Source organism: Typopeltis vanoorti, chromosome 10 (genome assembly GCF_054136105.1).
Source record: "Typopeltis vanoorti isolate ZY-2024b chromosome 10, IOZ_Tvanoo_1.0, whole genome shotgun sequence".
NCBI lineage: Eukaryota > Metazoa > Arthropoda > Arachnida > Uropygi > Thelyphonidae > Typopeltis > Typopeltis vanoorti.
In genome coordinates this window covers 98366394-98394077 of record NC_143558.1, presented here as the reverse complement: position 1 = coordinate 98394077, position 27684 = coordinate 98366394, and the positions used below count along the sequence as shown (strand labels likewise).

At 35.0% G+C, this 27684-nt stretch overlaps 1 protein-coding gene across 2 annotated transcripts in view; it reads right to left on the bottom strand.

The window, feature by feature from the left end:
* Positions 1-623: 623 nt before the first annotated feature.
* The window catches only part of LOC150102621 (legumain-like), a 205102-nt gene continuing 178041 nt past the window's right edge, over positions 624-27684 (bottom strand). For both annotated transcript variants that reach the window (XM_090399527.1, XM_090399528.1), the window contains exons 13-14: positions 20783-20941; positions 624-880 (exon numbers count right to left, since the gene is read on the bottom strand). In XM_090399527.1, coding sequence (XP_090255653.1) covers positions 755-880; positions 20783-20941 — 285 coding nt within the window. In that variant the 3' untranslated portion in view covers positions 624-754. The remainder of the gene's footprint in view (positions 881-20782; positions 20942-27684) is intronic.

Here is a 27684-nt window from a genome sequence, read left to right as displayed (position 1 = left end):
CTAAATCAGCTCATCAACTCATTTGGTTGTTGAAAAATACTTTGATGAGCAGAGACAAGCAAGTTATTGTACCTTTGTACCGAGCCTTGATAAGACCTCATCTCGACTACTGTGCCCAGATTTGGTCACCTCGGTTCCTTCTTGATGGGGAGGAGGTGGAGAGGATCCAGAGGCGAGTGACTAAGATGATAACAGATCTATGGAATGAACCATATGAGAACAGGTTGAAGATTTGTGGGTTGCAGAAACTAGTTGATAGGCGAAAAAGGGGAGATATGATTGAGACATTCAAATTGCTAAAGGGATTCTATAGGATTAATTCAGAGGATATTTTTGAGATCAGGACTGGTGGTGGGAGAACTAGGGGACCCCTATGGAAGCTGGGCAAGATTGTGGTTAGCAGGGGTGTTAGAGCTGTGTTCCTTACTTTTAGAGTGATAAATGAGTGGAATAAGCTGCCAGATTCTGTTGTGGGTGCTATGATGGTGAACGAGTTCAAGGCAAGGTATGATAGATACTGTGAGAATGTAATCGCATGGTTGTATGGACATGATGTTTAGGGCCTCCCTCGATGAGTCTAAGGACTCCTGGAGTCGCCCGAAATAATAATAATAATACATTAATAAATTGAATGACTTTATTTTTTTATAAGAGAGAATTTAGCATTTACATACATATGGTAAAATAATATAATATGTTTTTATATTTTAAATACAGCAACGAAAAATTATTGTAACCAAATCTGAAGCTGTGTTCATACGATATCACAGATGGTTGGATGAATGCAGACATTATCAATACTATTGATTATTCTGGATATAGGCACATTGCTCTCACACAGGTTCACAAATACATAAAGAAACTCCAATGCATATGGATTCTGTAAAGAAAAACAATATGATAAATAATATATACACTACTGAGGAAGAAAGGAGGTGTCCAAGTATAATTTCACACATGGATAAATTAATTAGCATATATTTGAGAAAATTTTACATGTTAGCAATTTTGCATAACCAAAGCTGGTGTGTAGAAAAGTAATGTATAATCATGGGTGAGAAAAAAAAAAAAACTTGAATATTTATTAAAATCAACAGCTATTGCCTAAGTATATTATTTTAGTGTTTTTCCACACTTTATGACTTTTTAAAACAAAATCCTTCATATCAGAATTACAGGGTAGTCAAGTCTTGAACACACCATAGGGTAATGCAAAGTGTAATGCAAAAAGTACAAAGGCAGGAGACATGTAAAAGTGCTTTAAGTTTTACTGGTGAGGAAGGAAAGAGCCTCTTTAATAATCAAGCTCAGTATGGTGAGCATTTCTGTGACACAAAATGATCACACACCATGTCCTCTGGAATATTTTGCAGAGCACAACCTTATTGATTTGTGTAAATGCAGTCTCTTCTATTGGTTCTCTTATCTTTTCGTGGATACAGTTACAGTTCTCCAATATCCTACAGTTTGCTATCTCAGAGAAATAAGAACTTCTGGGAGGCCAATCATTTGGAGCTTATCCTTGCAATATCAACAAATCTACAAATTATATAGAAAAACCCCTGACACTGATGGCATAGTGGGAGAGTACTCAACTTTGTTCAAAGTAGAGCATATTTCTTTGATAGGACCATCAAAAAAAAAATAAATAAATAAAAAAATAAAAAAATAGGGGCTAGTAAATGTTTATTAAATTGTAGGTAGATTTAACTTTTCCTGTAGGTTGCTTTTAATCCAGAAGTAAATATTCCTGTTCCTAGTGCATTGATAAATTGCAAGCTGATCTGAAAAGAATATATCTTACTACCATGAGCATTACAAAAACTTCAACTGATGCCGAATGTGCTAGACATAATTTTTTTACATGTCATCATCATCACTTAGCTCAATGACAAATTCAGGCCTAAAGGAGAGTTCAAGTGAAGATCACGTGTGTTAGCATTATCGTTTTTTGGAATATTAAGTGTGGATGATCCACATTTGCTGCTTCTTTTCAGTATTCTTTGATATTTTAAATATACTACCATTAGTAATGGTTTATGGCTATGAGGTCTGTTTTGCAATAAAAATTCAACTTTAAACCACTGAAAGGAAGCTAGATATTTTGTACTTAGCAGAGAAGCTTACCTCAGGGATATTATGAAATTTTAAAACTAGAACTACCAGAATAAAAGGATGAATTAAAATATAAAAACTTTAGCATTTAACATAAAAACTGCTTAAACTTTAGGATTGTTTTCAGTAGCTATGACAACTTTCAGTACTTCAGGTTTAAATGTAAGGTTAAGCAAAAAAAAAAAAAAAATCATTATATGCAGACAAAAGCAAACCCTCCAAAGCCATTCAAAATTCACTTCATAAATATATGTGGTCTTATTTTCAACCACAGCAATGTTTATTTCCACCTTCAGTCTGCCAAACTACACCTATTTTTCTAATAGAAATGCAAATTTTAGCTTCATGAGGTATTACACACCTTAATTTTCCCAATAAACTTTGACAGTTATCTCAAATATGGTAAACGGTTAGTACGACAATCACAAACATCCATGCCCTGACAGGAGAGCAGATAACAAATTGACCTCCCAGGCTAGCAAGTGATGATAAAAGTACTAGAAAAATTGGTCCAAAAGAGAATTCAGGAATGAGTGGATAATAATAATATATTCTAAATAATAAATAAAAATATGATACTCTACAAGGGATAGAATGGCTTTGTGAAGGATTGGTCATGCCTAAGTAATCTACTAACTTTTTATAATAGAGTGAGAGCCAAGTTGGATAAAGGAAATACTACACAGTGATATTGCTGAATTTTGCAAAGGTGTTTGACAGGATATCACATGAAACTCTGTTATGCAAACTCCATTATGAATCTTAGGGCTCTATGGAACAGAAGTAATCTAAGGTGGTATGGCTACTTAAACAGAATGGGAGAGGAAAAGTTAGCAAAACAAGTGTTTTAGATACCAAGAAAGAGATACAGAAGAAGACCAAGATCTAGACTGAATGATTCAGTCAGAAGCACCTTAGAAGAATGAAATGTTAGATGTGACAATACTGGAGTGCTAACAAGAAATAGACCAATTTGGAGGGGAAATAATTGATAGGAAATTAATAATAATGTAAACTTAATCATGTAGTGCTGTCATAGGCCTGAACGCCATTTAAGGGTACACATTAAGAAATTGATGATGTATCTCATCCTCATAATTAATAATATAGGAAAGACAAGCTCCAAGGAATGAGATTGTGCCTAATTTCTGGGGAAACAATGATTTACAATAATGTGAATCAGAACAAAGGTCTGCAAGAGGAATAATAATTATGGAAGGGTGTGTTTCTATATACAGACATACACACACACACACCACATACATAGATTCATACTATCTGGTCAGTTTTATGTTCCCTAATGGAAGTATTCTCTATTTCAACAAATGTTGTTTGGGCATTGATGGTTCAAGTTGTTTAAGAAATCTTGAAGGGATTGCCAACCATGGCTCCATATTAAGAAGATATCACCAACAAGCTTTTCTTCATAATTTAGAAAGCTTATGAATTTGATTTTTTTTCTTTTTTTAGCAGTCAAAAGTAAAAAGTTCAGTTAGTTATTGACATTTAAAAATTTGGTAAATGCTAATTGTCAGTTCTGTGACAATATGTGAATTATATTAAATTCCGTTATTTCTGTGTTACTTGAAGAAAATTCTGTCAGTTATTTGTAAAATTTGTCTGAAATGCCAAATTTTTGAAATTATGGAAAAAAGTGATGTTTCTTAATGTTCCCTAATGTGATGTCCTTTGTGAAATTTTGAGAAATTTTGTGCCCTATCCCTTTCCTACTGTGCACGTGGGTAAAGAAATAATGGACATGTATCATCTCTTTTTACTACAATACAAGCAAGAAAGTAAAAGTAACGGTAGACTGAGAATGCAAATCTATTGAAAATTAATGCAGTTAAATTATTTGTTCATCTGATTTGCTAAGGCAATGATATCAGTTAGAACAGAGGACTTGAATTCAATTGTAGTAAGACATTTAGGTTCTCAACCACGTGCACCTTAATGGAGAAAGAAATGAAGTGAGCAAAAATTTGAGTACCTCGGATCCATCATGTAAAGAATTGTTATCAAGACATCAGAAAATAAATCAGTAATGGTTAAAACAACAGACTGGTCTAAAATATGGACGGATGGATCGGTAACAGATGAACAAAGTTTAGGATTCTGGATGCAACTGTTTTTTGAACAGTGACGTGAATGTGAGATTTGGAACTAGAAGAAAAGTAACAAGAAAAAGAGTTTCTTTTGAGATGTAGTGTTACAGAAAGTTGTTGAGGATATCATATACTGAAATGCACACAAATGGATGGGTGCTAGAAATGATTGGTTGAACTTCTTTAAGACTCTTTAAAGATGTTGACAGAAGGAAACTGAAATACTTTGGATTCATTGAAAAAGGAGAAAGTGGCAGACCCACAGTGAGATGGAAGAATGGTCTCTGGAGTGACTGGTTTGCAGAAATTTAAAACCTACAACAGACCACCTGGCCAGGACTGGCATTGCATATCACTGAGGAACGTAGTGACAGTGACATGCAATGCCATCCAACATTCTATATCCATCTGCTGGACATCATATGCCATATGCATATGATATCCAGCGGATGGATATAGAACTTATTCAATTGAAATTACACAAACATTTTATTTAATTTTTAGTTTTGGAAAAGGCAAAGAAATTTTCTGCCAGTTGAACAACCATCCTCTCATATATTGGCTCAACATAAAAAAAAAAAACAGAAGTTGAAATTGAAGTGAAGTATTCTTCATTCAAGATTAGCTGTTGTTATATCTAAGATTCTGCTTGATGAGTATCATTTCATCAGAAAGCTGCTCTAAGGAAATGTGATTTTATTATTATTACCTGACACCTCCAGGGAGTCTAAGGACTCATTGAAGGAGGACACCTACTCTACAACTCTGTCTCCACCACTCAAATCCACCAACTACAATGAGCCGCAACTACACCAACACCATCTACTGCCAACCACTACCACTACTATACAATCACAAACATTAATGCCCACGGTGGGATTCAAACCCACAGCCTTTTGGCTGAAGAGTGGATACACTAACCACTCGGCCAACCAGGCCGGCTGAAATTTAATTTAAAATTTTTTACTAGTTCTGCTTCTTCAGTGATTGCTGAGCCTTCATGTTTAATACTTCACCCACCCATTTTACTAATGTGCATAATGTTCATATATAAAAGTTTGGATTTGCATTAAAAATAGAATATGAAATACACTGAGTGTTTCAAATGATAAAAACTAAATGTGCTGTTTCTTTCATTGATTAAAGATGCATGAAAAGCTTAATACATAATTCTTAAATATAGATGTTGAACAGTTCAGTATTTTTTTCATCCTTTGAATTTGAAAGTCATGTTGTACCATCATTTAACATTGAGGTTTAAGCTAATATGAATACAATTTGGTCGGCTAAATCCAAAAAAAAATTACCAGCTCGTCCTTGTTTGTTCAGTATGCCGGTAGACACCTAACAGGGTGCACCACAAGAAGGTGAGGATTGGACATTAGGTCAGAAGCCCTGGTCGGTTCTCTGCATTCCTTTTGGTTATCCGCTTTGATAACTAACTATTTTATCAACAACAACATAGTCAGTTATTGTATAACTGCCTATGTTATTGTTGACAGTGATGTTTTCTCCCTGATGCAGGACAGTACAGTATACAGAGGATTTGAAATTGGAAGTAATCACCATTTAGTCTTGAGCAGGATAAAATTGAATTTCATATTGTAAAGAAAAACATGTAAGAAAGTTTTAAAGCAAATAAAAGTTGAGCAGCTCTCAGATGTGAACTGTAGACTAAAATATACAAACATTATTCAAGAAAAAATGAAAGAGTTTGAGAACAGGAACCAAACCTTAGAGATTCAGTGGCAGCCCTGAAGAAAACATTGATTGATTCCGCCAGAAAGGCATGTAATGAGGCTGTCTGCAAGGATAGAAAAATCAGAACTCCATGGTGGACACAGGAAGTTAAAGAAGCAGTGAAGGAAAAAAAGAAAGCATATCAAAAGTTCCTGGCAAATAAGTCAGCTTGTGCTCTTAGAGAATACAGAGACAAATGTAAGAAAGCTAAACACTGTGTAAAACTAGCTAAACAAAAGTCATGGGAAGACTTTTGGTAAGAACACAGAAATAAATATCAAGAAAGTGGCAAGATATTCTGGAAATATTCTGGCTAATGTAAAAGTTTAGAAACAAAGGAAAAAGTACTGTAAAAGGAATTAGAGATGATAAAGGTGATATGAAAACTGAAGAAAAAGATATCCTTGAAGTATGGAGTAATTACTTCAAAAAATTACGAAATGAAACAAGCAGTGATGACAGCACAGTGATAAAAAAATACTGACGAGGCATGCAATCAGGAATACATATACATACTTGAAGTAGAAAAAACCATCAAAAGCCTGAAATGTGGAAAGGCACTGCAGGAGTAGATGATATTCGACCAGAAATGCTCAAGTATGGAGCTATAAAAGTCTTGCAGTGGCTGCACTGCATAGTTCAAAAGGCCTGGACAGAGGGACAAATTCCAGATGATTGGAGTTGAGCTCTCATAATGTCATATATAAAAAGGGGAAAAAACTGAAGTAAGAATTATAGAGGTATTTCTCTATCGAGTGTTCCTGGTAAGATTTATGCCAGTATACTTGAGAAACGGTTGAGAAGGATTGAGGAAGAGAACCTTGGTGAAGAACAAGCAGGATTCAAGCCAAAGAGAGGCTGTCAGGATCAGATTTTCACTTTACGATAAATAGTTGAGAAGTCATGGGAATATGACAGAGATCTGTATTTAAGTTTTCTAGATGTGGAAAAAGTGTATGACAAGGTGCCAAGAGAGAAGCTATTCAAAATGCTGCAGTTGTATGGTATCAATGGGACATTACATCAAGCAATAATTAGTCTTTGAGTTGTAAGTTAGCAGTATGAATTGAAAGAAGTACAGGAAGATGGTTTAATTTAAATCTGGTGCCAGACAAGGATGTACTTTATCCCCCTTGTTATTCATTATCTATATGGATCACATTATGAAGTAAAGTGGTACTAAACCTGATATCAAAATTGGAGATGTTTATCTCAGCTCTTTGCTTTATGCAGATGACATTATACTTTTAAATAAATCTGCTACAAGTCTGCAAGATTCCCTGACTAAATTGAATAACTGTTGTAATAGATTTGGTATGAAGGTCAGCAATAACAAGACAAAAACAATGAAAATAGGCAAAAACATTGAAAATATCAATTGCATTGTGAATGGAGAACATATAGAACAAGTAAAATATTTCAGCTACTTAGGCACAATTTTTAATATAAATGGTAAATTAAATATGGAAATAGACAACAGAATCAACAAAGCTGGTATGGTAGGAAGTCAAATGAATAAATTTATATGGAATAAGAGAGAAATTAGTCGGAACACTATATTAGCTGTATACAAGACTGTTCAAACCAATTTTAACTTAATGATCTGAGTGCCAGGCTAGAAGTAAAAGACTTGACCAAAGACTAGAGACTGCAGATAAGAGAATCCTGAGACATATTAGGGGCATGAACAGATGGCATCAATGGCAATATCATATTAAAAACAAAAAATGTTAGGAAAGAACCTGACATTGTTAGCATTCAGGAATGTGTTAGCAGAGTTAATCTCAGGTGATATGGTCACTTAAACAGAATGGGAGAGGAAAGATTAGCAAAACAAGTGTTCTCTGCCAGGTTGGCAGGAAAAAGACCCAGAGTAATACCAAGATATAGGTGGATTGATACAGTAAAAAGTGCCTTAGAAGATAGAAATATAAGATCTGACAATGTTGAAGCCTTGAGAGGTAACAGATTGATCTGGAGAAAAATTGTAAACAGGAAGTTAGTAATGATGTATATTTTTCATGTAGTATTATCATATCCTGTACACCCCTTGAGAGTAAATGACAGGAATTTGATGATGATAATTAATCTTTCTTACAGTGCATTCAACTACTTCTCAACCTAGATCCTGCACCTGCATAACATGCACATCAACAAACACATATGCACAGAGCTACTTTAAATTACCAGAATCCTGTCTAATAGCACATCTGTTAATATCAGTGTTATTCATGTACCATATTTTTCTTTTTTATTATTATTTCGTACACTGGAAGAAGATCTTTGCAATAAGGATAAAACTAGTTGTGTTTATATTAATACATACAACTAATCTATTTACACATGTAAACACTCCAAAAAACTGCTTTAATAACAGTCTCATATCTTTTTCTGCTTGTTTTTCCTCTTTAATTGGTTAGTTTAATTAATTTAATTTAATTAATAATAAAAATAATAGGTAAGCTCTTCTCATACTTTAGAAAAGTACCTCCTGCAATCATTGTTGTAACCTTTAATTTTTTTATATATACTTTATTCTTTTCTGGTGAAAAAATAGCCAGGAGACCTGTACAAAATTTCTGTTTGACTAAGCAACTTTGCATGTTCTTCTGTATAATTTATAATATTGCAATGAGAACTTTCTCATTTCACCAGATACTAAATACCACTGATAAACCATGTGGCACCAGCAAGGCAAAGGAAAGCATAAAAAATGACTGTAGTTGTGTCAGTGGCATAGCTAGAGCAGTTGCTGCCCGGGACTGTCCCCAAGTTTGCCACCCCTCTCAATATACACCAAAAATACTACAAGTCAAAACGACGTATAGGGAAATAAACTAAAACACTATTTTTGAAGGAAAACTTTAATTTCAACATTCTAAAATGTTATTTTTCTTGCTTTTCTGTTAGCAAAATCGATGACATTGGCGAAGTCTATTTCATAGTAATGTAGGTAATTCGTAATCAAATTTTATTTTAAAAAACTCCTCTCACAACTAGCAACACTTACAGCAATTGTGAGGAAAATTCGCAGTAGCATTACATTATTTGGAACTGAGTTCTCGAGACTGTATTTTAGAATTAACTACAAAAGTTCAAAAAGGTTTAAAGTGCCGCCTGGAGCAGACCCCCCCCACCCGCCCTTCTATGCCACTGAGTTGTGTATGGTAATAGAAAGGGCATGGTACTAACCAGATTAAGGTACGATATACTCATAACTGTGACATAAGTCATCAATTAGTTCATAATGTTGTAGTACAATTAAGGCATCCAGGATCATCTAAGCTAAAATTAAAGATGAAAATTGCCAGCATGGCAGAGAGGATAGTACACCTGCTCTCCAACCAATGGATAATGTGTACAAATCCCACAGTACACAAGGATGTTTGTAAAAGTCTGCTCTGGACGAGCTTCTATAGCTCCCTGAGTTCATAAGAAGAATAAGTTTATTAAATACAGGTTACAAAATATACAGTAAAATCCTGAATAAAAGACTTATTGCCAACAATCTACTCTCAGAAGAACAAAATGGTTTCAGAAATGGAAGATCATGTATAGATAATATTTATGTACTAAAACAAATTATTGAAAAAAAGACGAGAATTTAATTTAGACTCATATGGCTTTATCGATTATGAGTAAGCTTTTGATAAAATACAGAGAGAAAAACTATGGAATATAATGAAAAAAAAAAAAGGATACCAAGTACATTTGGTACAAACTATACAAAGTTTATATAAAGATAAAAAAATACATAAGTTAAGGGGATAAAAATCCCCTTATTGTTTTTCAGCCAGTAAGCGAAACTAAGATCGAAAACTACGATCTGTAACGTTTCATGCTGACGAACTGTCAGCGTATCCAAGTGTAAGTGACCACTTGGTAGTGCCACACCACGGCAACTCGTTGCAAAGGTGGAGCAAGATCCCTCACTGTTCTTGATATTTTCTCATAATGTAAAACACACAGCTCTTAAGAGATGTAGTACTGTTTTACGTTATGAGGGGAGGTCACTACCCAGACCGGTTTCAACCTTTTTTGAGGTCTCATCTCATCTCCAACCAATGGATAATGTGTACAAATCCCACAGTACACAAGGATGTTTGTAAAAGTCTTGCTCTGCACCTTTGCAACGAGTTGCCCTGGTGTGGCACTACCAAGTGGTCACTTACGCTTGGATACGCTGACAGTTTGTCGGCATGAAACGTTACAGATCGTAGTTTTCGATCTTAGTTTCACTTACTGGCTGAAAAACAATAAGGGATTTTTATCCCCTTAACTTATATCAACTTCGCCAGAGAAAAATAGCCGTTTTGGCTTTTCATCTTAGTTATAAAAAAATACAGTTAGAAAATAAATTAACAGAAGAGATTGAAATGAATCAGGGTGTCAGACAGGGATTTGGCTTATCTCCAACTCTATTTAATATATGGAAAATAACGATAAAACAAGGTATCCAGTTAACCAGAACTGTTATCAATACAATACTGTATGCAGATGATCAGATTATATTACAAAGACAATGAAGACAACCTTCAAAAATCAGTTTATGAATTAAGCCAACAATACAATTTAAAAATTTCACAAAAGAAAACAAAAGTCATGGCATTTAAAGGTCGAGATCATGCTAGACCAAAAATAGTTATAGAAAATAAAATAACAGAATAGATGACACAGTTTAATTATTTAGGCTGCATAATAACATATCTAAAAGATAAAGATGAAAAAATAAAGAAATTTCAGAAAATCTGAGGAACAATTAAAAGGACACTGAATAAAAAACAAGATGAGAAATAACTAAAATTTTACAAATTAATGGGCACTCCCACTCTGTTATGGTTCAGAACCATGGATGGTTAAAAAGAAAGATGGAAGTAAAATACAAGCTGCAGAGATGAGAGTTTTGAAAGCAATTAAAGAATGCACAAAATTGGACCATATAAGAAATGAAGACATCAAGGAACAGAGAGGGAAAGAACATCTATTTAGGACAGAAAAATATCAACTACCAAAAGAGGTGGATAGATATAGGCTGGGGGGGGGGGGGGGAAGAGAGAGAGAGAGTAAAACAAGTAACAAGATGGAAAGACCTGTGAAGCTGGAACAGGCAAATGCCTAATTTCTGAAGAGATGAGGAAGCTTATAAGGCTTGTTATAAAAATGAAAGAGATAGAAATGAAAAAAAGGATTATGTGTTCCCCAATCATGTATCTGTAAATTTTGTCATTTAGAAATTACGTCACATATGGTTACAGATTTACAGAATGCAAGAACTCTATAACCTCAGTCTTCATTACACAGCTGCACATAAATCAGCAATGCTTGGAATCAATTGCATAATAAAGAGTTTGAATGTTAAGAACATCAAAGGAAATCTATATGGAGTGATGGATCACAATAAACACTCTTCAGATTAGATGGATGTGTTTACACATGATGGCTTACAGGATAACAGATTGTTGTCCTGAGTTATTGGGATGCATCTCCAAATTTTGGCTGACGGTGGTGGTGTCGAGGCTAGCTGGTGAACGGACGTGCTATCGGAGAGCTCCTGAGAGATTTGTGTTTTTTGTTGATTTATTGGTGTTTTGGATTCGATTTAATGGACTTAAGTGTGTAATTTTGGTATATTATTGGAGCTTTATTAGCGTGGTTAGTGTACTAAAGTGTTTTATAACATAATCTATGTCGGGAAGTCGCCGCTAGATGAATTCGTAATGTGTAGTGTTCGTGCAAGCTCCAGATAAGATAAGTATCATTTTCAGTTATCGATACAAATTACTTAATATTGTGTAGTTTTGTTTTGTTTGCCTTGCGTATTTTAGTGCGTCTAATTTTGGTGTGTTATAACGTATAATTTGACAAAACACGTTGCAAATAAGGATGGCACCAGTGCGAAGGAAAATGGCGGCCAGTAATGAAGGTTCGCCATCGTTATCAAAGAACGGTATAAAAGAAATGAGTCAGTGTACTAGCTGTGAAATGTACGCTTTGTGGAGTGCGGTCGGAGTGTGGTTAGATGATAATAAAGGATTGAATGTGTGTAGAAAATGTAGGGAGAATGAGGAATTGAAGTGTATTTTGGATCGTGAGTGTGATATTTTTGTCAACCTTCAGAATGAAGGAAATAGGGATATGACAAGAAACGGCAAGGTTGTACATGAAAATTGTGAGAGTGTGAATGTAGAAAGTGTGAATGATAGTATAAATGGTTTCTCAGAAAACAAAAAAGATGAGATAGATGCATTGAGTGAGATCGCGTTGTTGAATAGTGCGATAGAAAGAGCAAAACAGCAGCTAGAGTGCATGAACAAAAGTAGACTGAATGAACCAACCAATAATAAAAGGTATGACAGGAAAAATAGACATATGAATGTGAACATGAACAAAATGAAGGATAGAGTGCTGTATGGAGACTCGTTAGTACGAGGTGTGTTAGTAGAGGATTTGACAAAATCGTACCAACCTGGTGTGACCATAAAGGACGTAACTGCGTCTATTAGAGAGCAAAAGGAAAGGGTGAAAGAAATGATTGTTGTGGCAGGTACGAATGATTTGAAAGGAGATAAAATGGAAATGATAGAAGACCTGAATGAATTGTTTGAGGTAGCAAAAGAAAAGAGTGAGAAAGTTAGAATGATTAGTCTTTTGCCACGGTATGACAGTGAAATGTTTAAAAGGAGGGCTATAATTGCGAATGACTTTATGCGTGGGTTATGTATGACGAGTGGTGTGGAATTTATGGATGTGTGGAATTTATGGATGTGTGGAGTGAGTTTGATGGGCGAAAGGATCTATATAAGATGGATGGCTTGCATTTGAATGGTTACGGTGTAAGAAGACTTGAGAAAGTGTTGCTGAATGTAGTGGATGTCCAAATTCAGGGAAACTAGATTTGTTAGGTGGGGGGGAGTAGAGATACAGTCCTTATGGAGGCAGTTGAATGTAAGAATGAATATAATATGCCAGAGCAAATAAGGACAACAAATCTGAGTGGGATAGTTAATATAAGGCATCAAGGTAGGGTTGGGGCTAATGGGGATCTTAAATTCATGTACACTAATACTAGGAGTATTAGGAACAAGAAGGAAGAGTTTTTGGCCATGGTTGGCACTTCCAGACCACAGGTTGTAGGTATTAGTGAGACATGGCTGACTGTAGATGATATAACTAGTGGGATTGAATGTGATGGGCATAGTGTGTTCAGTAATGACAGAGAGAATAAAATGGGGGGAGGAGTATTGTTGATGATAGCTGATGAGCTCCAGACAAGGAGAATAGAAGTTGAATTGCAGGATAGAGAAAAGAGCACATTTGAGGCCATTTGGTGTGAGATTGTGGCTAGCAGAACTAAATATACAATTGGGTGCTGCTATAGACCAGGTGATGGAAAAGATGGTGGTGACAGTATGCACAAGCAAATAGAAGAAATGGGTGGAAGGAGGGTGATTATTATGGGAGATTTCAACTATGGTCGCATTGATCGGAGTGAGGAGAGGACACACGGGAGAAAGGAACTGGATTTTATGCGGTTATTAAGGGATAACTATCTGTGACAGCATGTAATGGAAAATACTAGGGGTCAGAGAGTGCTTGACCTAGTAATTACATCTGAGGATTTGGCTGTAACAAATATGACCACATTGCCACCAATCGGTGAGAGTGATCATAGGGTCTTAACTTGGGAGGTGGCTAAAGGTGTAGAATTTTCAATTAAGACAGGGTACATGTGGAATTATCGGGCTGGAAAGTATGACATGCTTAGGAGTTTGATTGGTTCAGTGCCATGGCATGTACAACTGCAAGGACTAGAAATTGATAGTGCATGGGAGGTAGTTAAGAAGTGCTTGCATGAAGCAATGGCTGACTGTATACCTAGAGTCCGAATAATAAATCAAGTAGGGGTTAAATGGATGAATAACACCATTAAGCTTGAGTTGCAAAAAAAGAAACAACTATGGAGGGAATTTAAGGAGAAGGGTGACCGGCAGGCACATGAACGGTATAAAGCGCAGGCCAGAAGGGTGACGAGTGTGGTAAGAAAAGCAAAAAAGGATTACGAAAGAACATTGGCCATGCAGGCTAAAGAGAATCCTAAACAGTTTTTTAGATATGTAGCAAGTAAAAGGAAAAATGTACATGGCAGATTGATTTTAAAGAATGCTGATGGTAGGGAGGTAACTGAATCAGTTGAGATAGTTGAGTTACTGAGTGAGTACTTTGCAAAAGTATATCATCCAGGTGGTGACATTGCAGAAACGAATAAACCATTAGATTATACGGGAATTGTGGTTAATGAAGTGGAGGTGAGTAGTCTATTGCATAACCTCAATGTCAATACATCTGTGGGATTGGATGGTATACCAGCTCGTGTTGTACGAGAAGCAGCTAAAGAATTGTCAGTACCCTTGACCATTTTGTTTAATTTGAGTCTCGGGTCTGGGTTAGTCCCGAGCGGGTGGAAAGAGGAGAAAATAGTTCCACTGCATAAAGGTGGTTCCAAGACTGCTGTTGTAAATTACCGACCGATTAGCATATCAGGAATCATTGTCAAAGTCTTAGAGAAATTAGTCAAGAAAAGAATACAGGATTGGATAGATGAAAATGGGATATTGTATGGGGGACAACATGGTTTTGTGAAGGGTAGATCATGCCTCAGTAACTTGCTCACGTTTTATAACACAGTGACTGCTGAACTGGATAGGGGTAATGGGTTTACAGTGATACTACTGGACCTTGCCAAGGCCTTTGATAGGATACCACATGGAACCCTAATCAGTAAACTGGAGCAGATGGGTATAGATATAGAGTTGGTGAGATGGATAAGAGGGTGGTTGAAGGAGAGATATCAAAGAGTGGTTTATTCAGGAGTGGAGTCTAAAAGACGTCTTGTGACTAGTGGAGTGCCACAGGGCTCTGTTCTTGGACCACTGCTTTTCAATTTGTTCATCAATGATATTGGAAAGGATCTGAGAGGAAGTGTTCACTTGTTTGCTGATGATGCAAAGTTGGGTAGAGCAATTGTGAGTGCACAAGATGTCAAAATTTTACAGGACGATTTGGATAGTTTGGAGGACTGGGCTAGGAAAAATGGATGTGAATTTAATGTGGCAAAGTGTAAGGTTATGCACTTTGGGGTGAAAAGAATAGCAGCAGTATATCGCATTGGTGGAATCATACTCCAGGAGATTGATGAGGCCAGGGATTTGGGAGTGTTGGCGGATAGGGAGTTGAAGTTTAGGGGGCACATTGCAAAAGTAACTAAAACAGCTCACCAAATCACTTGGCTTCTGAAAAATACTTTAACATGCACAGACGAACAAGTTGTTGTTCCTCTGTATTGAGCCTTGATAAGACCCCATCTGGACTTCTGTGCCCAGCTATGGGCACCAGGGTTTCTTCGTGATGGGGAGGAATTGGAGAGAGTCCAGAGACGAGTGACCAAGATGATAGCAGGTCTGTGGAATGAACCTTATGAGAATAGGTTGAAGATTTGTGGGTTGCAGAAAATGGACGATAGGTGAAGGAGGGGTGAAATGATTGAGACATTCAAATTACTGAAGGGTTTTTATAAGATTGATCCAGAAGATATTTTTGAAAATATGACTGGTGGTGGGAGGACTAGGGGCCATGCATGGAAGCTGGGCAAGAGCGTGGTTGACAAGGGTGTTAGAGCTAGGTTCTTTACTTGGAGAGTGGTAAATGAGTGGAATAAGCTTCCAGAGTCTGTTGTGGGTGCTACGACCGTGAATGAGTTCAAGGCAAGGTATGATAGATACTGTGTGAATGTTGAATAGTTGTTCTTGACATGATGTTAGGGCCTCCCTCGAGGAGTCTGTCGACTCCTTGGAGTTTCCCGGAATAATAATAATAATAATAATAATAATTCTTCTATAATCTACTCTATCCCCTTCAATATATACCCTATTCCTCCTATGGGTTTAAATTCGGAAGAAGGCTAGTTCAGAAGCCTTAAGGTAGCAGCCCTACCACTGAACTATTCCATCGTCAGGCTAGTCCCCTGACATGGAGCACATAATCCTACTTGTAAGCTGACAGAAAAAGATAATCGGATTGAATCTATGGGAAACAGCCCTGGAATGGAAAAGGTAAAACAAAAATGGAAACGACAAAATATAATACACATAGCAAACTGGAATGTAAGAGGAATAGCATATAAAGAAATAGAATTAGACCAGTTATTAAATGAAAGAAGAAATTTTAAAATAGCAGTAATCACTGAAACAAAAAAGAAATTTAAAGGAACCATGAGAACTGAAAATTTTAATGTGATATACAGTGGAGTTGACAGAGACCAAAGAGCACAAGCAGGAGTCATGATTTGGATTCATAACTCCCTTTCAAAACAGTTAAAACATTATCAATTATGGAATGAAAGAATAATAGAAGCTAGAATAAAAATAGATAGAGGCTATTTAACAATAATTGGTTTATATGCCCCAGAAGAGGGAAGAGAACAAGATAATATTGATTTTTATAATCGGCTACAAAACATATATAATAAAATAAATAAAAATGATTACGTAATTTTAGCAGGAGACTTAAATGCAAGAATTGGAAATACGAAAATTAATAATAATATAGGAATACATGGAGAACATACTCTAAACAGGAATGGTAAAAAATTGATTGACTTTGTAGTTTATAATAACCTAAAAATAATGAATTCCTTCTATAAACATAAAGACATGCATAAATATACTTGGGCAGCAAGAAGATGGAAATCAATATTAGATTACTTTATACTAAATGAAAAGACATCAAAATTTTCACTAGATGTTAGAGTTCACAGAGGATATGAAATAAGCAGTGACCACTTCCTTGTTAAAATAAAATTAAGATTACCACCTAAATGGCTATAAGTAACAAGAACAGAAAGAATAATTGAAACATTTGTTTATAAAACTAGACTGTTGAATGACACAAATGTACAATGGCTATATGAACAAAGAATTAACCAATATCTAGACAAAATAAAACAAAATGAAGAAATAGAAATAGAATGGCTTAATATAAAAACGATACTAAATGCAGCAGCAAATGAAAGCTTAGGAAAGACCAAAAAATTCAATAAAAGGAAAAAACTGAAGATCTGGGATGATACAATGAAAGAAATAATCAAAAAGAAAAAAGAAGCCTATCACAAATGGTTAATAGTAGAAGCTAGAATAAAAATAGATAGAGGCTATTTAACAATAATTGGTTTATATGCCCCAGAAGAAGGAAGAGAACAAGATAATATTGATTTTTATCAATATTATCTTGACATAGCTAAAAGAGAAGTCAGAAAAAGACAGAGAATCATGGAATAAATTTGTTTCTAATTTAGAACATGATTTATATAAAATAAGACCCAAGGTATATAAGATTTTGAAACACTTAAAAATGCAGATACCAAAGAAAACATAAAATTAAACACTGAATTGAAATTAAAAGAATTTCTAAGTTAGTACACAGAACTGTGGGCACACAAATATTTTAAAAAAGACAACTGGCAAACAATTAACGAAAATGAAATAACTGAAGAAGAATTAGAAATCAGCCTGAAAGAAACAAGAAACGAAAATCACCTGGAGAAGATAACCTAGGTTCAGAACTATATAAATATGCTGGAACAAGATTCACAGAAAGACTTATTATTTTTAAATAAAATTTACTCAACTGGTATCCCCCCAATAGAATGGAAAAAAGCAATTGTGATTCCTATCTTTAAGAAAGGTAATAAAGATGACCCTAAAAACTATAGAGGTATCAGTATACTAAATTCCTGTTACAAAATATATAGCAGAATCTTAAATAACAAACTAATGAAATATTCCGAAAACTTTATTCTAGAAGTACAGAATGGATTTAGAAAAGGACGATCATGTATAGACCCAGCCTTTTGCCTAAAATTAATAATAGAGAAAAGAAGAGAATATAATTTAGAAACACATATTGCATTTATTGACTTTGAAAAAGCATTTGACAAAGTTAAAAGAAACATTATTTTACATATTAAAAGAAAGACAAATACCAAATAATATCCTAAAAGCTATCACAAGTATATACGAAAATAATCAAATACAAATAAGATTAAATCACGAGCTATCATATACAAGAGAGATAAACCAAGGGGTCCGACAGGGATGTCCCTTCTCAGCAACTCATTTTAATATCTACTTAAATGAAATAATAATAAAATGGAGTAAAAATTTACATCAAGGAATTAAACTTTCACCTACAGTTAACTTAAACACTCTCCTCTTTGCAGACGACCAAATAATAATTACAAATTCTGAAGATAACTTACAGAAAGCTATTTTAAATCTAACTGAAAAATCAAAAACTATATCCTTTAAAGGACAAGATCCAGCAAGAACTAAAATAATAATAGATAACAAGATCTTAGAACAGGTGAATTCATTTAACTACCTAGGATGTACGATCACATATGAAAATGAAAAAGATATAAATGTAAAAATTGAAAAATACTTATAAATAACAGGTGTAATTAACTCTATATTTAGACCAAACCTAGTTCAAAAGCAAACCAGACTAAAAGTATACAATACATTAGCCCTACCGGTCTTAATGTATGGAAGCGAAATCTGGACAATAAAACAAAAAGACAAACAAAGATTAACAACAGCAGAAATGAAGTTTATGAGAAAAACTGCAAAGTATACCCTATTTGACCACAAAAGAAACAAAGATATTATGAAAGAATTAAACCAAGAACCAGTAATAGAAAAAATTAAAAAATATAAACATAAATGGATGGAACACGTTCAAAGAATGAAAACAGAAAGATTACCAAAACAAGCCTTAAAGTACAAGCCATTAGGAAAAAGAAAACCAGGACGTCTTCTTAAATGATTCAACGATGACTTCTAAGGCCAGAACAGGCCAGGCTAGGCCTAAATCCTTGATGTGCATGATGATGACATTTTATTAAGTTTATTTTTTTTTTGTATTTTTGATTTATTTTTTAGATAATTTGGAAACTCTTCTCTAGAGACCAAACATGAAACTTTTACAAGCCACTTCAGGCCTCCAATAAATGGGAAGGTGGCCTCACACCTTCCCACTTATTGGATGAAATTCATCTTTCACTTAAAGACAATCACAAACATCCATACCTATGGTGTGATGCAAACTCACAATCTGTTGGTTGGAAAGCAGATATACTATCCACTCGGCCAACCAGACTAGCATGAATTCCACCAAAAATTAACAATATCATTCTGGATAATTCTGTGCTTGCCTACATTGTAGCAGTTCTGTGGAAATGAAAATTTGGTTGTATATCATATGATAATGCAATGTCATACTGTAAGGATTAGCAGTAGTTATGTGATTTGATGAAGAATTCAAAGATTACATTAGCAAGCACAGTGTTCAAAAACCCTGAGCCTATAAAACATCTCTGGGAAGAGTTAAAATGCTGGTTGAAGATGAGGTTAACAGATTCAACTTCACTACACAAACTGACTAACATTTTAGTGTAAGCGTGCCTGTTTACCAACATTTAATGAGTCAACTTGGGTATTTGTAATGGTTGGAATTATGGAAAAGGCAACTAAGGCTATAAAGCCAATAATTAGATTTTTTAATTGTGTGTGTTCTCCAGAGAGCTTGTCTATTCTGAAATATGAAAAAACTCCATTATCTCTGTATGAATTATTAAATATATATTTGGTTTAATCCTTCATCCAAGTGTAAGCAAACAAAGGTTGCACCTGAAGTATTTTCAGGACTTGGGCAACTCATGGTAAAGGTGGAATAAGTTCTGATCATTTGCCTTAGTATCTCCCATAATGCAAAGCAGCACATCTCCTTGCAGACATGTATAACTGGCTCCCACTAATGAGACCTCAATAAAGGTCGAAACTGGTCTGGGTAGTGGCCCTTCCCTTAATGCATAGCATTATACATGTCTACAAGGAGATATGCTTTGCATTATGGGAGATACTAAGGCAAACAATCAGAACTTAGTCCACCTTTACCACAAGTTGCCCCAGTCCTGAAAATACTTCAGGCGCAAACTTTGTTTGCTTACACTTGGATAAAGGATTAAACCAAATATATAATTGGTAGCATAGCCAAGTGAAAAAACTTCCATCAACTATCTCTAACCCAGAGAATTTTAATAATAAGGTGTTGACACCTTTTGGTAATTGGTATATGGTAATATGACTTCTGCATTACCTCCACTTTAGTATCACCACATCTGGGTCTAGCTCCCACTGATGAGACCTCAATAAAGGTCAAAACCAGTCTGGGTAGTGGCCCTACCCTTAATGCATAGCATTATAGATGTCTGCAAGGAGATGTGCTTTGCATTATGGGAGATACTAAGGCAAGCAATCAGAACTTATTCCACCTTTACCACAAGTTGCTCCAGTCCTGAAAATACTTCAGGCGCAAACTTTGTTTGCTTACACTTGGATAAAGGATTAAATCAAATATATAATTGGTAGCATAGCCAAGTGAAAAAACTTCCATCAACTATCTCTGTATGAGACTGGCTAATTCAGTTTCAGTTCATAAGCCCTTATAAAGGTTCTGGATCAAAGATGGGGTCGAAGACCATGGCTTTCCAACAAAAGAGAAATGTTGTGTGCTTGTAACTGTGGTATAGGTCTATTAGGAGGAAGGCAATTGTTGGTGTGCTAGGGTAAAAGGCTTCCTGAAACTCAGTTTCTGTATAATTTATAGCATAACATTAATTTGTCAGGACAGTATGACATTCCAGTACATAATACAAAAAAAAAAAATAAGTAATGTCAAATGTTTAAAAATTAACAAATGAAACTCACCTTGGATAGTTTAAAGCACATTTGATCAAAATACTTGACAAGTGTTTCATAGCATGCAAAATTACTTAGCTCACGTTTGGGTTGCCAGTAGCCAACATAATCATTTTCACTAGATGTGCCAGAAATTTTTAACATCACATTCATCAGAAATTCTCTATCCTGCAATATTACACAAATTTATGCTCATAACTATGCATAAAAAGGAGATAAAAATAAAGAAAAGAGCCATAAAATGATACAAATCTAACCAAATTAAACATAATTAAGCATTCTGCATATATGTATGGAACATGAAAGAATATAATGTGTAGTCACCTCTCACTATAGCAAATGCTGCTAAAACAAATTTCAATCATGTTAACTAATGAAAATACTTCATCCAAGCCTTATACTGTGCAGCTGCTACAAGTTTGCTATAGTGACACTTAATTATAACCCAGAATCCACAAACAAACAGGTTCACACGAGAACAATATGTTAACCATTTTGCAAACCATTAGATTGCTGATGGGGAAAGAAAAGAAAAGGAGAAACCAGTCGTGAAGATGTTGTAACTTCATAATTAATAGTGCCAGGTGGAATTTAATCAGATGAAAGTAAAGAAAGGTTACTTTCGTTTTATTTAGTTGATATAAAGATAAGATTATGTACTGCTATGTAAGTTTACTGCATACTAGTCAGTTCTTGTTGCAAGTTTCCAAGCATCATAATCTGATTTCATTAACAAAACATTTATAATATGAACTTCAATTTCTGAGAAATTTTTTTTTCTTTTTTCATGTATGTTGATTTTTATTATTATTATCCAAAGACATCTAGTTTTTTTTTTTTGTAATTGATGGAAGTTTTCCCATTTGGTTATACTATGAATTAAAGATGCCAAGAAATTATCTTTTTCTTCTCTCTTCCATCATCTATATGGATGATGAGGCCAAATGAACTCTTTCCATTTCTGTCTGTCCCTGGGGAGTCTGAACAATTCTGTCCAGTTTGGTGTTGCTTGTTGTGATCTGGTTTTCAGGTCCTCTTTTATTTTGTCTATTCATCTAATTCTGGGCCATCCTTTGGATCCTTTGCCTTCCATCATTGTAAACAGGGATTTAGTTAGTAACCTTTCTGTGTCTATTCTAGTCACATGACCAAACCATCACAGTCTTCTTTCTTGGATTGTGTCTATTATTGTTATTTCTTGTTTTTGTCATTTCCTTGTGTCTTTGTTTCATAGTCTATCCATCACAGATACTCCAAGTAATCTTAGCCAACCCATTTCAGTAGTTAATAATAAATTTTTTTTCTCTTCAGCTTTTTTGAGATTCCAGCATTCGCTTCCATAGAGAAGTATTGGGAGGACCACTGTCTCACAGATTCTTTTGGATGACTAAAAGTTTGGGATGCTTGACTGATTATCTGTTTATATCTTTTGTAATTTCTGTTGTACTCAATTACTCCTCCAAAGTAGGTGAAGTTTTTTACCTGCTCTAGATTCTTACTATCAATTTTAATTTTCAAACTGGTGTTTCTTTTTCCTAGTTGCATAATTTTTGTTTTGTCTATATTTAGGTTTAATTCAAATTTTATACATTCTTCCATTATTTTATCAGAAATTCATTGTAGATCTTCTTCCATTCTTGCAAGTAATGCAATGTCATCTGCAAATTTTAAATTTGTTATATTTTCCTCATATATTTGGATTCCAGAATCTTCTTTAAGGCTTTACTGGTTGCTTCTTCCAGTGTAAGACTGAACAGGTCCGGTGAAAGATTGCATCCGTCTTACTCCACGCTCTGTGTGGAACGAGTTGGCTAAGGTGTCCTCCACTTGTGCTGCACTTTCAGATTTCTCATATAGATTATTATTCTTATAGTTTTGTTGGGAATTCCAAATTCTTTCATAGTTTTCCATAGTTCTCTTCTACGGATTGAATCAAATGCCTGATGAAAGTATGAAATTTCTATAGCAACTTCGGTTGTACTCTAGCATTTTTTCTATTAGCTGTCTTAGGGTGAATAATTGATCAATTGTGCTTCGTCCTGGTCTGAAACCTGCTTGTTCTTCTCCTAATGATAGTGCTATATATGGTTTAATTTGTTTTTGGAGTACTTTCGTAAAGACCTTATTTGGAACACTGAGGAGGCTTATGCCTTTTTAATTATTGAATTCTGTTTTATCTCCTTTTTTTGTACATAGGAGTTATAACTGATTTAGTCCAATCAGTAGGTATTGCTTCATTTTTGTAGATTCTTTCAAATAATGTTTTTAATGGTCCCAAAAGTTGTTCCTTTCCTGCTTTTAAGAATTCTGCATGTATTTGATTAACCTATCTACCAGCCGTGATGGAAGAAATAGTGAGATCAAATTGCTTGTCTTATCCATGTTATTCAATAGGTGTTACAGAATCGTATCCAGATTTTGCTGAACATCTATATACGTCATGGCCGGTTGGGGTATTAATACCAGGTGCTTTCCTAGTTTCAAGTTTATCTATGCTGTATGCTATTATTTCTTTGGTAAAGATATTTGTTCCATCTTCCATTTCAGCGGCCGGAATAATAATATCCTGAGAGTGGTTTTTATTATATAAGTCTCTAAAGTATTCTTTTCATCTGGCCATTCTTTTTATTTTACTTTCAATTAGTTGTCCCTCTTCGTTTTTGAGCATTATCGTTTTTGTTGTCTGCATCTTACTAATTTGATCTATTTGTTTATATAATCCATTTAGGTTATTTGCTTTTGATAGCTTCTGTGCCATTTTGCATTTTTCTTCCAACCAGTTATTTTTGTCTCTTAACTAGTTTTGTAATTTCTCTGGTTAATCTATTATATTCATTTCTGTTATGGTTCTGTTTAATTTCATGTTTTTGCTTTGGTTACTTAACCTTTTTACTTCATTCGAGATTGAATCCTTTTTGCTTTCTCTTTCTGTGTAACCTATTGTATTTTCTGCCGATTTTAATATTATTTCCTTTAATTGGCACCAATGTTCTTCGATGTTTATATTCTGTTTTCGTAGTTCCTTCAGGTTTTTATCTAGTTCTAGTTGATATTTTCTTAGAATATTATTGTCTTGTAGTTTATTTATATTCAGTCTTCTTTTGACTTTAAAAGTGTTTTCAGATTTTAATCTTATTCTTAGGTTTGCTAGTACTAGCTTATGGTCTGATCCACGTCTGCAGCAAAGGATCTGCAATTTAGGATACATCATTTCCATCTTTGGTTTACAACAATATAGTCAATCATATTCTTGGTTTGCTATCTGGTGATATCCATGTCCATTTTCTTTGGGGTTTTAGTTGTTTAAAGAGAGTATTGGTTATTGTTAGTCTATTAACCTGAACAGAAGTTTAGCAGTGCCATGTCCATTACTTTCTCCGTATCCAAACTGTCCATTACTCCTGGCCAGGTATTCCAGTCTTTGCCTATTTTTGCGATTAAGTCCCCATTACAATTAGGAGATCTTAACTTGATGTCTGCTGTACTGCTTTTTGCAGATCTGTATAGAACTCCTCAATGCCTTCTTCTAATGATGTTGAAGTGGGCGAGTATACTTGAATAATTGTCAGTGATCCAATTGATGTTTTAAATCTTGCTTTAATTACCCTGAGTGAGATAAGATTGTAAAAGAATAGAGTTTTGAGCCTTTGGTTTTAATATAAGTGGTTTAATATATTTGGTTTTAATATAAGTGGTTTAATATATTTGGTTTTAATATTACTCCCTCTTGGTGTTTGTTGTCCTCCAAGGTGAAGTTAAAATTTTGTATTATCCATGATGAAATTCTACTTTTCCATCTGGTTCGCACAGTCCAATCACTTACCATCTGTAGTTATCTAATTCATGCAGTAGTATTTGCAATGCTACTTCCTGGTGAAGGGTTGTTACGTTCCATGTTACTATGCTTGTTATGTTTTTCCTGTCTACTAGGTGATGTTTTGTTCAAATAACATTTTTCACCTTCACTATCTTGGTTCCCTAATAGTGGGTGTGACCCTTGTTTGACCGGGTGACGGTCAAGCCAGCATGCATCTTTAGGTTGGTTTCAGTTCATTCAGTTTCAATGGTTAAGTTTCGTCAAGTATCAACCACCACTCCTTGATCTGAATTCAGCCGCTCCTAACATGGAGTATAGATGTTGTTTGCAGCTGATTCACTGAATACAATTACTGCTTGAGATCACCATATCTGGCTACCCTCACTTAGTTTAGCCCGTAGGTCGACACAGTTTAACAGGGTGTGGCTGCTACCAGTTTATAGTGGCTTGGAGCCATAAGTGAGAGTTGGTTGTCCAGTGAGAACCAATCCATCTGAACTACAATTATGTGCGACTGTCCAAGATCACACATAAAAAGGTGATACCAAGGTCGAAGTAATGAAGAAGTGATATTTTCATATAAGAGTAGCCAAAAGGTGTCAATACTTGGTAAAAATACTTCAGGTGCAAACTTTGCTTATACTTGGATAAAGGATTAAACCAAGAATAAAATTTCTTGGTATCTTTAATTTATAGTATAACCAAATGGAAAAACTTCCAACAACTATCTTTAATCCAGAGTATTTTAATAATAAGTGCAACACCTTTTGGGTACTCATATATGAAAATATGACCTGCATTACTTCAACCCTGGCATCACCTGTTGGTCTGGTTCCCAATGATGAGACCTCATTAAAGGTTGAAACTGGTCTGGGTAGTGACCCATCCCATAATGCATAGCATTATACATGTCCTTAAGGATATGTGTTTACATTAAGGCAAGTGATGTGAAGTCATTAGATTCTATATATATATGAATTGCCCAGTCCTGAAAAAACTTCATTTGCAAACTTTGTTTGCTTACACTTGGATAAAAGGAATACACTGAGAATATAATTTCTTGGCATCTATTTTTTTTTTTTTTTTTGTAAATCACAAAATTCCTTGTGTTTGTAAGTTAGAAAACTTCAGAAATAAGTGCTATGTATAACAATATGAAATGTATGGAAGCCAGGAAGTAATATAGTACTATATTACTACTCATTCAACGATTGAAAAATGCACTTAATACTTATGATACTTTGGTATCACAAGTATTAGTAAAAAAAAAAAATACTAACTGTTTTGAGGAACAACAAAAAAGGTACAGTCTGGAAACTTATAGTCTGGTTGAAGGATGATATCCACCGATAATTTTCTAGTGGTGATTTGGTTATATCCATTAGTAGTCACGGCGATTTTTATTTTATTTAATTCTTTCAACAGAAGGGAATCAGAATACAAGTAGCTTGAAAAGTTATGATAATCATCATGAAGGAATTGAGGTGGAACCATATAGCTTACACTTTATTCTATATATTCTCCACAAAGTGTTACACTTGTTACAACGCAGCTGCATCATTTGCAATCTTAGAAAAAAGTCTTTCCTTTGTTGCATAAATCAGTCCTCAGCTGAAGACCATCTGTGGTAAATTTTGTTCCTTTCAAGTGTTTCTTTGAATTTGGGAATAGGAAACAGATGGAGCCAGGTCTGGCAAAATAGGGTGGGAGACGCAGACACAAAGCCAAAGTTGTGTATTTTCTGTTGGATTTCATGAGCAGTGTGAGCAGGTGCATTGTCCTGCAAAAGCAACACACCTCTGCTCAGTTTCCTGCAGCATTTTTCCTTCAATTCCATCAGAGCTGTTGAATAAACTGCTGCTGTAACAGTTTCACTTTTTTTCAAGCTACTTGTAAGAATTACACCATCCAAGAGTCAGCTGGCAAGAACCTTCCCAGCTGACTTTTTGGTTTGGAACTTCTTTGGCCATGGAGAATCTTTGTCTCCACTCCACTGACTGTTGTTTGGTCTCTGCCATAGTGATAAAGCCATGTTCCATTAATAGTCGCAATACAAGCCAAAAGATTTGTACCCGATTTCTCAAAATGACCCAAAGTCCTTTGAGATGACAGCACATGCTCTCTCTTTCGGTCGGCATTCAAACATTTGGGGACCCACTTTGCTGAGAACTTCTGCATGTCCAGATGTTGGCAGATAATAACCCCAACTCATTCCCTGGATATCCTCAGAGTCATTGCAATGTTTATGACTGGTATTTGTCTATCATTAAAGATCATGATATGCACTGCATCAATGTTTTCAGGTGTAATTGTTGTGGAAGGTCTTCCTGACCTGGGGTCATCTGTTGTCTTAGGATGCCCAGTTTTAAACTTGGCCACTCATCTTGCAACCATTGGCTATGCTGGGACACAGTCCCCTAAAGTGTCACATAAAGTTTGGGTTTGCATACTTTTCTTGCAGCACAAAAAATTTTGATGATGGCTCTCTCTCACCTTGTGTCTTTTAATTTCTTCAGAACCTCTGATACATCTTACATATCCTAAAAGAAAAAAAAAAAAAAAAATTATTAAAATTTGATGAAACATGGGGGTTTTAAGATATGTTCTTTCTTGCGATTATATCAGTTGCTTTAATATCATTTTCAAGGGAAGTTTTCTATAAACAGAAAATTGAATACTTCCTGTAGAAATATAGGTTAAAGTACCCAGAAAGGGAAGACTGTTGGATTCATATTCAAAGTGAAGTTGATATGGGAGTACATGGAGTTTATTTTATCCAGAAATTGTAGTAATTCTGTTTCTAAGTGGGATTAAACTGTGGAAACATCATCCATGAAGTGCAGTTACATATGCAGAAGGTAGTGAAGAGATGAACTCCAGATGTTCCTTAAAACACTCGACCAAAGTGGCGAGATATCCCACGGTGGTTCCTTCAATCTGCTTGCACCACTTATGCTCCCAGTAAAATAGCATATGTTGATGGTGAAAGTAAACAATGTCCTCAGGGAAATCAGTTTGTATGAATTAAAGACCTTTAGTGATATGTTGGTGAACAGAAAAACAACATCAAAAGACACCATTATTTCATCGTCCA